We start from the raw sequence: 15,484 nt of genomic DNA on the forward strand, positions 1-15,484 counted from the left end.
ATTAAAGAATATTGGGAAAGCATACTAATATTTGTCACTCTCAAAGGGAAAGCATACTAATATTTGTCACTCTCAAAGTTTCCTCTACCTTATTTTTGAGACCACGAAGTACCACTACCAGAAACTCAGCAGTCATCTCAGCCCTGACTGAAATGATTCAACTCCTTTTCCTCACTCTTTACACCCCATACAACAAGCCCTTTCAGGTCCACTCCAGAACATTCTGGAAGTTTTCAGACCCTGTCTCTGTTGCTACTCCATTAGTTCAGGATGATGTTATTTTTCCCTGAACTATTAATAGCCTCCTCCTATGCTTCTCACGTCTACCCTTCTTTCAGCTCCTTGAACCCACAAAGCGCTTTGTTGGAATATTACTCCTCTTCCTCTTTCCACCCCACTCCACCCCCACTCTTCCAATGACTTGCTTCTTCCTATCCTTCAGATCTGGATAAATGTCACTTCTTCATTGAGGACCTAAGATCTCCTACCTGTTGTTCTATCTCAATCCCTGTTTATTTTCTTCTCAGCATGCTTTAACTGTAATTATTTTGTTTGTTGATTTTGTCTGTCTCCCTTTCTAAAATGTAATCTGTGTGAAAGCAAGCATCACATCTATCTCCTTCAGCCCTACATCCCTCATAGGATTGCCAAATTCAGGAAATAGATGATTCCAAGTTAAATTTGAAGTTCAGATAAACCATGAGTAATTTTTTAATAGAAAAATGTCCAGGAATTGCATGACATTCTTACACTAAAAGTGATTGGTGGTTTGTCTGAAATTCAAATTTATCTGGGCATCTAGCAGAAAGGGCAAGTCTAGTCTTTAGGTCCTGACCCATAGCTAATTCTCATTACACATCTTTGAATGAGAACTTGGTAGCAGCATATCAAAACTGCTACTATGGCAACAAAGTGGGAGAAATGTAATAAAACTACAGAACTGAAGCAGTGACGAACATCTGTTCCTATGTTTCTGATTTGTATGTCTGCTTAACCCCGGAGCATCTAATCAACTCAGACCCAAAGTCTTGGGCAGCTCAATAGTCTGGGTGGGATGGTGGGATGCTGACCACAGTAAGGGAACTATCAGGTACAGCATTGTTATTTATTTACTTTTTTTTTTTTTTTGGTACTAGGGATTGAACTCAGGGACACTCAACCACTGAGCCACATCCCCAGTCCTATTTTGTATTTTATTTAGAGACAGGGTCTGACTGAGTTGCTTAGCTTCTCACTTTTGCTGAGGCTGGCTTTGAACTCATGATCCTCCTACCTTGGCTTCCCAAGTGGCTGGGATTACAAGTGTAGGCCACTGTGCCAGGCCCTGCCTCATTTTTATCCTGGCTCTATGCCTCAATCTTGATTTCCTCTGACCCTGATCTCCCAGACTGTCCGCAACCCAAGGAGAGATACTGCTTCTTCCTTTTCAACCACTCATCTCTAGCACCTTGCTTTGGAGCTGGGAGTAAGGACTCAACACACAGGTACCAAATGGTTTAATAAATGAGTGAATAGTAGGTTGAACAACTATTCTAGCTTGACTAGGACTGAAGGGTGTCCTGGGATGCAGGGCTTTAGTTGCAAAATTTGGAGTAGTCATGGGCAAATCAGAACAGCAGATCACCCAAGAGAATGAAATCTCTCTTCTTGGGGACAGGGATTTTTGCTCAATATCATCATATTGGCTGTTACATGACCACAAGATTAGATAGACTATAATCCTGACTGCCCATCTATTTTAGGCTCACCTATGTAAGTTTGAAACTCTGCTGACCCCTTGGAATTCCCCATGCATGGAATAAATCCTAAGAATTTGACCTTGTGCTTCATCCTTCCTGGTCTTGTGGACCCTGATGGAGGCTTACAATTGTTCTCATAAAATGAAGGCCCTCTGGACAAATACATGGGCAGGAGTGTTAGCCTTGGTCCAGCCTCTTGGATTTACTTGGCTCACCAGTCCTGGCCAGTACTGATAAGCCTCATCAAGATTTAATTATAAGCATTCATCATTTCAACAGAATAGCAGCAAATTTATTGAGTAAGTAAGCTGATAGCCATAGAACTTTACAAATAGATTTCCACAAATGTTCTGACTTATTTGACTGTGAAAAAAAATGAGTTCTCATTCTAACCAACCCTCTTCCCTATTACTTCTAGAAGGCACAAGGTTTTCAGGGAAATGGCACAAATCCATTCTCATGTATGGTAACAATGCTCCAGGCTCAGTTGAATTCTGCTGGTTTCCTGGAATTGGGGGTGAAGTGGCTCTTGAGAGGTTCCCAGCATTTGTAGTAGTTCTCATCTAAACAATTGGAGATCTTCAGTCCCCACTTGGTGACCGCCAAATTTAGGGAAGATTCAAACATAAATGCCTGTAGGAAATGAGGATGGAGATAAGAAGGGACAAGGTAGACAATAAAGAACATTTCATTAATTGTCAAGAGAAGATGTAGGTTAGCAAAATCCTCAACCCATCAATTGGTGAGGAGAGGATCTGGTCCCAGCTGGTCCCAGCACTCAGAAGCTGATGAGACCTTGTGCAAGACCTTTAGCTACTCAGGGCCTCGAGTTTCATTCTATAAAGTGGAATTGGGCACTTAGGCCACACATTATTCTCATAGCATTATGGAGCTCATTTTACTAGATCCAAGAGCAGAGATGGGAGAGTCCTGAGATATTCTTCTTCTCGGGGGTCATCACTTACCTTGGCCATGTCCTTGTGAGAGAGGACAATGTCTCTGTTTTGCAAAGGAGGAAGCTAAGGCTCAGAGCTAGGAAGTGAGTTAATAAGTTGTGGCAAGGCTGAGATTTGAGCTTGCTCTTTCAAGTCTCTGACCAAGAAATTGGATGGGAAAAAGAAAAGGAGGAAGAAGAGGAGTGGAAAGGAAAAGGCAGGAATGACTATAGCACTTTTAAAATCATATCCCAGTAGGGTCTGAATGGTGTATCTCACACTGTTCTGGATATTTTTGTCAACAACAGAAAGAATATTTAAATATTCTGTGCAACTTAGATATTTCAACTTCATCAGTAGCTGATTTTCCTACCACAGTGGCCTTAAAAAATAAGAGCAAAACCAAAAACAAACGAACCAACCTATGATTCTTATATACTCACATTAAAAAATTTAAAGAATATAGCTTTTGTGTGTGGGGGAAAGGGGCTTCACACATGCTAGGCAAGAGGTCTATCGACTGAATGACATTCCCAGTCAAGATATTTAAAGAATATAGCAGACAAAAGAGAAATGATACAGTTTTCTTGTGATACTATTTGGAGCACCCATATTAATGTTTGTTGTCTCATTACATTAACCTTCTGTTTGCCTACATCAATGGAGATAAGTGTTCTTGCCTGACTTCCTATGGCAGACTCCATGTGAGCTCTGGATGACATTTATGGAGTGTTATGTAAGGTATAAAGCTCTATTCAGGTATAGCTGTTATGGCAATTAATATTGCTGTCTTTTGCTGACTGCTTCCTAGGTGCCTCCTAGAATACTAAAAGCCCCGTCCCAGCTAAGCTACAAAGACCATATTATATCAAGTTAATCATTCCAAACTAGAATAAGAATAAGGCGTCTACAATGCCCTTAGGTCTAAAATTATATAATGGGAATGAGTGAGGGAAACTCAAAGTTGGGTAAAGTGTTGGGTACTTCTCATCGGGTATTGTGGGCTCCCAGATACTCTGGGTCTCTCAACCTAATACCTCTACATGAACAGCTCTTTCCTACTACTAGTCTAGATCCAGACATTACCTGAAGTCTCGCTCGTTGTAAAAACTGCTTCCTGGTAACAATGACTATCCAAAGCCAATTTATGGGACCAACCAATGGTTACTGTGTGACAACTCAGGAGTAGCCTGTTCACTTTCAGGAGCCTTCAGAAACAATAGCTTAAATAAGATTGTCAAACCATGTGACAGAGATATAGGGGTCTTTTAAGAACCCTGCAGATACCCTTGCAAGGGACCTCAGCATAAACCAAATCCAAGCAGATGGGAGGTACTCTATTCCTTCCTCCTCCAAGCAGCTCCACCAACTCTGGCTTTGCAGTTAAGACCCAAAGCAAATTGCACTGGACAGATGGACAGCTAGGGCTCACTGCTTAGGTAATTTATGAGCTGGGCATGGAGTCAAGCAGGTCTGTGTTATAGATTTTAAACCAGGTAGCATTGGAGACATTTGTTTAAAAATGTAAAACAAATTTGCATATGATCTAGCATAAAATTACTTCTTGTGGTCGATTAACTCTACCTCCAAGAATGCAAGAATAAAATAAAATCAAGTACCGCAGCCAGCTGCAATTGTGTTCAGCCTCAGTGTTTACAGCCGGACACCAGAAGAATACAAAACAGTTTCTAAATCCCATCAGTTTTCATTCTATGCCAAAGCAGAGCCAAGGAAAAATGAGAAAACAGCTGAGATCTTGCTCACAAGCTTTGACCAGAGTAAGGCAAAGGCTTGCTGACCCTCCTTGGCTTGAGAAACAGGCTGAAGGTGACATCCTGCCTCCCCTGCTGTTGTGGCCCTGGAGGGATATTGCCCAAAGCAGAAGACTCAGAAACAGAGCGCAGGCACAGGGCTGCATATGGATATTAATAATATTTCCTTGCATTTGAGCAGTTCATAAGATTAACTCACAACCATCTGCTGGGCTGGATAGCATGGCTTTTCTACAGATGGGAAAAATGGAGCACAGAGAAGTAAAGTGACTTGTTCAAGGTCACACAAGAATTAAGGATAAGATTTGAATGCAGGTCTGACTCCAAGTCCAAAGGTCTTCCTACACCCTATACCATAAGTCTAGTATGTATATGAGTGTGTATATTTATATACACGGAAACTTGCACAATCAGACACACAACTCTTTCTAGTCCACCTCTGTGACTTTGGAGAAAAAAAGGCACTTTCCTCTCAACACAGTTGGGGAGCTCAGAGGCCACCAGAGCCCGGCATTTAATTTGCTTACCATGGTGCCATCAGCAATCCTCTCAGGAGCCAGCCTGGCCTTGCTGGTCTTCTCAAAGCAATCTGCATCAGGGCCGTGGGGGGTCATGGCACTGTGCAGGCTGCCTCCCCCTGGCAGGAATCCATCTTGCTTTGCCTCGTAGTGACCTCGGATGAGTCCCATGAATTCACTCATGCAGTTCCCTGAGAAGGTTGAAGCAGTATTATTTTTGTTATTTAAGGCAAGAATAATAAAACATCAAAACCTCTAAAATATTATTCCTGCAGAATGCCAAGAAGATAGAGGATCTGATAAATTTTATAGGATAAAAAAATATGGTTTGACAGAAAAACAACATTCTTGGTAGGCAAAGCTCAACTCCATGGTATGTAGATGAAAGTCTTGAGTTCCGGTATCTGAAAGAAACTAGACTAGATCTAAAGAAGGCAAGGCCCAGACAAGATAATGATAAAAATGGAAATCATAATAACAAGTGGATAGGTTCCCGTATTAAAGTCATCTTCTCTTCTAGATCAGAGCTCCTTCCCCAATAGCTGCAGCACAGCAGTACATAGTGTCACCACATTTCTGATTCCCAGTCTAGAAAGATGAAATGGTGTGTGTGTGTGTGTGTGTGTGTGTGTGTGTGTGTGTGTACTGGTGGACGGTGATGTAATGGAAAGAAGCTTAGATTTACAGTTCATTATTAAATGATAATCTGTGTGACAGAATCTTGATATCTACAAAACACAAACTATAAATGATATTCATCTTAACAAAGATTATCTTTCTGTATCTTAATTGAATATAATCTTATTCTTCTGTTCTTCTATAATACTAAATCTTAAAATTGGAAAGGATTCTTACTGCTACTCAACACAGAAGAATTTTCTATTTTTTTTTTTTTTAGTTGTTGATGGACCTGTATTCTATTTATTTATATGCGGTGCTGAAAATCAAACCCAGTGCCTCACAAATGGTAGGCAAGCACTCTGCCACTGAGCTACATCCCCAGCCCCAAATTTTCTATATCTTTACTGACAGATTCCTGGATTCTACCTGAATGCCTTCTAAGAATGGAAGTTCTCCATTCTACCAAGAAATCTATCATGTAACTTAACAACTCTGGGTGTAAGAAAGTTCTTTTCTATATTAAATGGAAATGTACTTTCATATAATTTAAATTCATTGGTCTTAGTTGTGCTTTCTGGAGTCACACACAATTTGACAGACATTACCATGCTTCCACTCTTTCAATCTTATGTTTCTATTGTAATAAAGGTTTTTATTAAAATAATAACACATTTAGAGCAAGAATTAAAGAAATATAACACCTGAGTGAACTTAAGTGTCTTTCCATCTCCATCTGCCATCTACCCATTCCTCCATTCATCGCCCATTTCCTACTTTACCCATCTGCCCATCTTTCCAATGTATATAATTAGACACTATGCTAAGTTCTGTGATACAGACAGGAATAAGAAATAACCTGTTTAATGCTACTTATAGTCTGTCCTATGAAGAGTGCTGAGAATGCAAACCATGCCAGAGTAGAGATATGGAAATCACAACACTTGCAAAGTCAAATATTTGTCTTATCCATGCCCTGCCCTTCTTTCTCATATGCAAAGTACAAATGAGAGCCCAAATACTTTTGTAATCCACTGAGCAGCTGCGCCCACCCTGCCCCCAAAGTAAAAGCTGCTGTGGGATCCTACAGAGTAAGTGAGAAAGTAACAACCCTTACTGAGGGGATGAGACCCAGGTCATACATAGTTCTACTTGGTTCTCCACAAAGCAGAAATAGAGGAAAAGAAGCGAATGGAAGCAGGAAACATCCACATTTTTAAAACAGTTCTGCTCTTAAATTTGCTGTCACGCTCCCCACTCTAGTATGTATCCTCAGGGTCACCTTCCCAGCTTAATTTTAAGAAGAGAGCAAGATGGAATTCAGCTTTGATCTGAATATGAATTTAGGTGGCAATGAGTTTGGCTATAACATTTCTACATCACTTTTGATATTTCAAAGGACAGTGGGAGGGTAGACCTTGCCTTTCTGATTAAAGCTAAATCTCGTTGACTAAAATGCATTGAAATGACTGGAGGCAATATTTCTAGAGAAATAATTCTCTGCTTCTCCTTTAAAGTCACATCAAAGTAGCAAAGATTCTGAGTATTGCTAAAGCAATAGTTTTTAATGTCTCTGGCAAAACTAATTTCTAACTTAGGGTTCCCAACCAACTCAGGATCACCATACATTTATGAGATCTATGCTGGGGCCAAATTTACTTAGGGAGTCATTAAAAATTTATAGGAGGTATTTCACAAGGCCATTTGTTTCACATGGTCTGAAGGAGAGATCAAGATGAAGGAGGGTTGATATTCTATAGCACAGTAGTGAACTTGACCATGTCATAACACTCTATTATCCCTCTGCATAGGTGGGGTGACAAACCTATGTTACTATTTCTCAACAAAAGGTCTGTAGACATTCTTCTACATTAGAGTACCTTGGCTTGCTGGCCTAAAATGCAGATTTGGAGGTTCTACCTTAAAGCCAATGAATTAAACTCCATGGGGTGGGCCTTGAGAATAAACTTAAAAAGAAAAAAAGAAAGTAATTTTTTATGATAACACTTGAATAGGGAGATGCCAACATCTGACTATGAAGTGGTTTCTTTCATCCTGAGGATCTTACTTCCCCAACCTCACAGATGCCTAAGTTACCCATTTTGTTTTCTAGAATGTTCTAACTGAGATCTATCCTAGAGTCTTTCTAGAGTTCTACATCCAAAAATGACAATCTCTGGGAAGCAGAATTATACATCAAATTTTAGATTTGATTTTTCAGCTAGTTGTTGTATAGTTAAAAATGTCAACTTCACTAAATATAGCCATGACCTAATGTCTTCTTGATGATGTATTCACTTGTTGAATAAATATTTATTAGATGTGTATTATGTGCCAGACATTAGGCCAGCAGCATCAGTGAGTGGTCATAAATGTCTTCTGGCATCAGAGATGGTCTGCAATTAAATCCTGACTCTTTCAGTAACTAGCTTGTGGGGGCTTGAGACTTACTTAATCCCTCTGTGTCTATTTCATATTCTGAAAAATAAAAGGAGGACAATTATAATACCTATCTCTTGCAGCTGTTATTTAAAATAAATGAGTTAATATTTTTAAAAGAATTTATGATAGGGGCTTAGGAACTGACCAATAATCATTAACCATTAGTCACAATAATATTAACAAAACAAAAATAGTAGATTTGTTAGCTCCAGTTCTAAGCAACAAATGCTCTGTAGAAACTCCTTCCAGAATAGAGTCTCTCCCCTAGTGTAGACAATCTGCTTTGTCCTGCTTAAGTAACTAGAAAAGGCACATTTTACTGGCTCTTGAACCACGCTTAAGTAATAAACTTCCTCAAATCAACAAACAACTAATTACATCACTGCTATTCCCCATCCTATAAAAGAAAAATCTGAAAATTATGGAAACTTCTTGTTTCCTGCTTTACCAACCTTTCTGCCTCTCTTCAGGTCCAGAAAAATGGGGATCAAGGCCCTAAATTGATGCATCCCTGCCATTCTGCAGGGATTATGCTTGAGCAGTTTGAAGCCTGGGTGCAGCATGGGACTGGGGAGGCAGGATCCTGAGCTCTGGGCAAGATGGGGTGTTCAGAAACAACCTGGGCACTATTCCCAGTGCTTGGTGCTCACTGCTTTGCTGTCTCTAGTCCCCAAATGTGGCTTGGTAAAAGAAAGACTTACTGTGGTAATAGGGAGGCCTGAAAGTCTTATCAGCAACCCCCCATCGAGGTGGGAAGATAACAAAATCAGCAATGGCCACTCCAGGGCGGACAGACTTGGCAGTCAACACTGTGAAAATGGATGGGTCCTGTAACACAAAAGGAAAGGCAGAATGCACGATGCCAGGAAGGGACTGAACAATGACAAATGCATGCGTCACCAGCACATGAAGCTGCTTTCAAGTTGACAGTCTAATTTCTGATCCAATGACAGAAGTCTGGACTTCTGCTTGAGGTGCACTAATCACTCATCTGACTGTCCCCTCGCTGTGCTTGAAGCAAAACGAATTCACACCAGCTAAGAGCATTCTGAGCTGCCTTTTCACCCTGCTGAGCCCACATTATCCACACCCTGCTACCCTACTAATCTGAGAGCCATTGTGTCTGCCTTCCAATCTTGGACCAGAGTGTCAAGGAGCTCCAAACAAAAGATATGCTCAGAGAAAGGTGGACACAGAAATAAAACAGCATTTAAGTTTTGGTGTTGATGGGCTTCTCTTTGGGGGGATCAGAGATTCCAGATGGTAATCATGGAAAGTCACTGGTTCATTGCTTTCTGATCAATTAACTCTCAGATCTAAAATACAACATTTATATCATCTATCTATCTATCTATCTATCTATCTATCTATCTATCTATAACTATATAGTGATAACTATATATCACCAACTTGTTGGTGATAGTGTAGAGGGGTTAGGTTGAGAGTCAAGATTATGCTTTTAAAGATCTTTAGACTCCTTCAGTGGAAAAGCTGAGATTCAATTTAATTGAAATTAACAATTGTGTTCAATTTCAGATGCCATGCCAACATCTAGGGAGTCCAAGATGATCGGGATCAATTCTCTGCCCCATTAGCTCTAACTGAGGGGAGAGGAAAGAGACTATCTCTACCCCAAAAAAGATCAGGAAAGGCCTGAAAAAGCAGGTGTCCTTTAAGCCTGGTGTTAAAAATGATCAGAAGAAAGGAAAGAAGGGAGGGAGGGAGGGAAGGAAGGAAGAAGGAAAGGAGGAGGGAAGAAAAGAAGGGGGCCTTTAATCACAGAAAAGAGAAACAACATCCAAGTGCACAGAGGTTTTGTTAAGAGGAGAGATAGTTAAAACCCAGGATGCATTGACAGAAGGAAGAGGGGCAAGAGGTGGTATTAAAAAATGAGTCCAGGACCAGATGGTGAAGAGCATCAAATACCACGCTTCAGAGCTCAGACTTAATCCTAAGCCATGGGGAGCTTGTGAAGGTTTTCTAATGCAGTGGTGGAATGATCAGATCTGAATTTTGGAAAAATAACTACAGCAGCAGCCCAGAGAAGTTTGAACCTGTGTAAATTCAAATGAAAAAAAAAAAAAAAAACCACAATCTTCATTGCTTGGAGAGTTAACATTGCTTCATCCATCATGGGAAATGGCTAAAACTATTAAAGGAAAGAAAACATAGTAAGGCTAAAATAAAGCTTTATCAGTGCCTCAATATGCTTCTTCATGTTGGTATGGGTTTGGCGCCCCAATTTTCTTTTTCCCTTTGGCTTTATTAAGAGTTACTCTTGTTCAGAAAGGTAGTTTTGTTCCTCCAGAGATAAGCTGAACTGGTTCAGAATAACCCTTCTTTCTCTGATTTTCTGGCTAATTATCCCTCCTGCTTGTGGGCTGTTAATCTATTATGAACTAGGCTGCAAAATGAATTTCCCCCAGGATCTCAGAACTAACACTTATCAAGTATCTGGAGCCTCAGGAGGGTCTACATTGTAGACTGGGGACCTGTCTGTGGCCTCCTAATTGACTGAAAAATATGACCAACTTCATATACTAGGATTTCTTTGGTGGAAGTTCAAGTACTGAATATTATGAGTGACTTTAAAAGAGGGCTGTCTGCTCTATCGCTGTCAATAACAGCCGGGAGTAGAGGTACCTGGGTGGCAGCCAGAGCAGTAGGGTAGATTCCTAAGATGTGAGGAGGACAGAGACTTCTTGAAATCCATAAATGTTCTTTTCTCCTGACTCTAACACTAATATTAGCAGTTGTGTGGGGGTTTTTTAAAAGTTTTTACCCACTTATGAGAATTATTGTGATTACACTGTAGAGAACTAGGCTGTGTTGAAGGATGATGTTGAGTTCTTGGTATCCTCATTAGCTACATTATTGACACCTTCACCAAAGGACAAATGACTCTCTCTAGGCCTTCCAAGGGTGACCTTGGAAATACTAAATCTGTGACTGCTACCAATCTGCTGTGGATCCCCTTCCACCCAAAGGTTGCCCCATCCCCAGGACCCCTTCAGACTTACTGCATGGTCAAAGGCCACTGAGTTGATGACCATGAAGTTCTCCAGGTTGTACTTGTAGGGTGTATAGTTCCCGTGCCACGCCACGACATTGAATGGGGAGACAAGCTAATCACAAGAAGGATAAAAAGATGATCTTAGTATCTAATGTTTTTGTAACTGTGATCTTACAGTATATATTGAGCACAACTCTCTTTTTATTTGATATTGTTTAAATCTAATTATACCATCCTTCGAGAGAAGTATATTCTTAATTACTCTGTGGTTGCTTCAAACACCCTTGACCAAGTCCTCAATTGGCTACTGACCCTATCTTTCTAGTTCATAAGCCGCAGCTGCCTTTTGATTACATGTGCAGCAGAAGCACAGTTACCAAGTGGTGTCTCTTCAATGATTTTTACCATAAATATAGCAATCTGTGGATGCTAGCAATTCTCAATCTTGGCTACCCTCTGTTTCCTGGTACAGTGGGCACTTCCTATGCAAATCTCAGGCTTTTGCAACCTAGCAGAGCTACCCATAAACATAATGCTTGAGTTGGTGAGTATAGGGGTGGGGAGCAGACCTCTAATATTTCTAGCCCCAAGGATTAGCAACTTCAGAGTGACCCCCAAGGTCCTTCCTGATCCTGTATGGGGTAGGAGGGGATCAGTGTTCTGTTATAGAATGGTGGTCTCCAGTGCTGCTTAGGGTCTATTCAGGAAAAAGGATCCAACTCAGAATGTTCTAAGGACTTCAGTGAACAGACTAGCACAGAGGTGTGGTTAGAGATAAGTAGAGGTGTGGAGGTATCTGAGCCTCACAGCAGTGGGAAGGCATTGTCATTCCTAGATGTGAGAAATAAGGGAGGGCAATACTGTGACAGAACTCCAGCAAGGGCTAGAGTCATGAAAAAGAGGTTTCCCAGAGGTTTGCTAGTATATATTTAACAACTGGCTTTCTGGGGGAAAAATCATTGATTTACAGCATTTGCTGATTTCTGGAGCACAAATACCCTCACCACGATCATTTTTGTGCAACTAATGTGACATTGCTGAAAACAGAGCTGTGAAGAGGTGTGCATATCAGCTCTTGTGAGTTAACATGAACAAGCTTCTCAGAGGTTTCAACACAAATAGTTCCTGAACCACTTCTGAGAACCCCCGATCCTAAGATGAGGGTGACAATGTATGTGCCTCAAGGGTTGATTTCCAGAGCCAAACTGGTTGGCCTCTGCTAGTTGGCATGACCTCTAGATGCTGTTCAAGGAAAATAACATACCTTGTCAAATACAAGCAATAAGTCAGATGGACAAAAAATAACGTTAGTAGAAGAGATCTTTGGGTTCTTTTTATTATATGATTAATTTACTTTAATATATACAATATATTAAGAACAACACATAGTAACATTACCAGTTCTATACAGTAATCATTTATAAAGTTATTTCTATTATTTTCTGGGCCTTTGCTTATGCCCTGGGTTTACCAAGCTGGTGGTATAAACCAAACCAAGTTAATTAACTGAGTTCTACTTGTTTTGTATTAAACATTATTGGTATTTGAAATAAGGTAGTCACTGCAGAACATAAATCTCAGCTGATCTTCTTGTTAACTCATTTTCCTTTTCAGAACACATTCTCTGCCTGCATATTTTGTTTTCCACAGCATTTATAGAGACCTACCTATTTCCAGGATTTTCATTGATTGGTGAGCAGAAAGAGCATAACCTTAGGAGTCAGAAGGATGTGAATTTGAATGCTGGTTTTGCTATTTACAGGGACATTTGTAAATTATTTCTCATCACCTGGTCTGTTTTCAGGTGTAGCACTTTCAGTGGTGTTTTAAAGATGAAAGGATATATGGAAGGTACCCAATACTGGTCTTGGCCATCAGTAGATACCTTTTCATTCCCTCTCCTGTCTGCCAACCCTCTTATTTTACCTGTTTGGCAGCAAACAGCTTGCCCTGGTATTTATTAATCACAGTGTAACCACCTGGTACTTGACGATCTTCATACCAGGCAACAGGTATCAAGAAATCACGAGGATTGGCCAAGCCATTGGCTCCTAAAACACAGTAACCCAAAGTCCTTTTAGACACTTGAAATCACATATGAAAGATGCTCACAAAGAGAAAGGCCTTCTTTCTGGTTAAGAGCCACTCAACAAATTGCTTTCATTGCTTAAAGACCCAGTCGATTCCTAATCTGCTACCTTTTCTGGAGGACCCAAGGAATTTGATCAATTGGAATTTTACAGTTATCACCTTTATCATCACCAACATCATATCCTAAAGTTTTGGAGTGACTATGTTTTACAAAATCATTTTATATGCATTATTGATCACTACAGGTGAGAGGAAAGGAGAAGAAAGGACTAGAAAAGAAGAAAAGGGAAAATCTGACCGAAAATCAAGTATTTGTCTTTCTGAGGAAACTCTGATGACTCTAGAACACATCTACAGTCCTTGATCTCAGATAGGAAGGACCACCACCATCATCCCAGGCAGGCCTCTGCTCCTTAGTCAGAACTCAAAATCCAGGACTGTAAAGTTGCTCTCCAGCCTGAAAATCCTATCTTCCATTCAGGGAAAAAGGCTTCAGGATGTGCCTGCTTAGCTCTGCCTCAGAGCCAGTATTCCCTCAGAGAAGGAAAATAAATCAAAAGACCAAATATGAAAAGCATAAGTGCAAAAACATAATTTAACTCTGAGAGGAAAGACCTGGGGAGTGTTTTATCATTTCCAGCTCCTGGGGTTAAATAAAATAAGCCCCCAGCTGGTTAGTAAATTATATATATTTTCCGGAGGGTACATGTTCCGGGGAACCTGGAGGCTATGCTGCCTGCGGAACAGCAGGAAGCCAGACCAAAGTGGGAAGAGTGGGTGGTGAGCAGGATGACAGACGGCCCACCAGGGCTCCAGCTGCTTCTCTGCTGCCTCCCACCTTCCTCTGAATATTTGGATCCCCCAGAGGAGTGACCAGAAGGCACATGCTGGCCTGTCCTTGTTTTGCTCTGAAAAGCTGTTGACAAGGAAAGCAACTGGGAGGTGTGGCCACAGATGGAACCGAGGGCCAGTTTCCCAGCTCTCCTTGCACTCCAAAGGGAGGCTTCCAGAACAACCCCTCCTAACACCTTCTCTTCTCTCCTGAATCTCCAGCCTCCAGCTTGCCAGAAGAATAAGGACTGGGGGACCTCGGTTCACTTTAGGAAGTTTTAATCTGCCTCATGGCAGCTGTTGTTTCTAGCTTTTTCATAGTACTGAGCGATTACCTTTTTTTACTGTTAAGCATGTGGATTTTGTGCAGTGTGCTCAGGAGAAAAGTGAGGTTCCTAGACTATGTGTCACTCAGTCCCCTCCCCCTTTCCATAGGAATGGCCACCTGGCCATTTTTATGGCTTTCCCCACTTTGTGTCTATACCTAACCTACTAATGTAAGAAAGTAATTATTCACAAAACTCATTCCCATTTGTATGCTTTTGCTTAAATTATTCCCTTTCCTCTTCTCCTCAACTTTCCATCAAGAATTAGTCAAATCTCATCTCTTTTGTGAAGCTGTTTCTGGTGACCCCACCCACAGTAACCCAAACTTCTACATGCTGTGCAGAAATGTATTACACACTGTCTTTATCTCCAACGGTTTATAATATTATTCTAGAAGGAAATTTATAATGTGTTGGCTTAGGTCATTTTCTGTTATGCATATATTTTATGGGAAGACACTTGGTCTAGCTGAAGAGGAAAGCTGAGATTTGAATGAGGTGGGGAGGGGGAAGGATATTTAGCTTTTGTGCAATTATCTGTGTCCTCAAGCAAGGCTGAGAGGCTAGAGTGAAGATTTACCAATGGGTCCCAGGTCAGGTAACTCAAAGTGGACACCATAGACTTCCAGGATGTAGCCCCTGGTCTCCTCAAAGACATCTATGCTGAACCGCATTCCTCTCTGGAATTGAAAGCAGACACAGGGGTGGCCTCTTAAATCATACTTGTAGTTATAGAGAAGCTGCCACAGAGCCACAGGCAGTCCCACATGCAAAAGCAAAGCTCTAGTTTGGTGAGTTATGTTTGAGAGGTGACCAGATCAAAGATGAATTAGAAAGAAAAGCTTCATTTCTAATCATGCCTGTGACTCAAGCCAATTCTAGTCTAATTTCTGCCTGGGTCCAGAAGTAAAAGTAGCCCAGATTTAGTCACATTAAAAAATAAATAAAAACAAGCAACAACAAAAATAACTTTCACTGCCTCCTACCTTCAATAGAACCTTATCCAGAGTGGGCATAAACACTTAGAAACATGAATGATGAATGCTCTTTGCTCCGTGGTTGTGTGCTATATTAAAGCAAAGCAGCACCCAAGCCTGCTTACCCTTCGGCACATGAAGCCTTCTGAGCAACTCAAACTCCCTCCCCCTTGCCCAGACATGACAGAGAAATTTTAGAGTTGGAAATAGAAGCAGCTGAAA

General features: G+C 40.8%; 1 protein-coding gene across 1 annotated transcript in view; it reads right to left on the reverse strand.

Moving 5' to 3' along the window:
- Positions 1-2,222: 2,222 nt before the first annotated feature.
- The window catches only part of HGD (homogentisate 1,2-dioxygenase), a gene marked incomplete at its 3' end in the record, with an annotated part of 41,106 nt that continues 27,844 nt past the window's right edge, over positions 2,223-15,484 (reverse strand). The window contains exons 9-14 of the mRNA XM_081301811.1: positions 14,866-14,965; positions 12,964-13,088; positions 11,045-11,149; positions 8,726-8,852; positions 4,974-5,155; positions 2,223-2,372 (exon numbers count right to left, since the gene is read on the reverse strand). Of these exons, the coding sequence (XP_081157937.1) occupies positions 2,223-2,372; positions 4,974-5,155; positions 8,726-8,852; positions 11,045-11,149; positions 12,964-13,088; positions 14,866-14,965 (789 nt within the window). The remainder of the gene's footprint in view (positions 2,373-4,973; positions 5,156-8,725; positions 8,853-11,044; positions 11,150-12,963; positions 13,089-14,865; positions 14,966-15,484) is intronic.

Source organism: Spermophilus citellus, assembly GCF_964194105.1.
Source record: "Spermophilus citellus genome assembly, chromosome: 7".
Taxonomy (NCBI): Eukaryota; Metazoa; Chordata; class Mammalia; order Rodentia; family Sciuridae; genus Spermophilus; species Spermophilus citellus.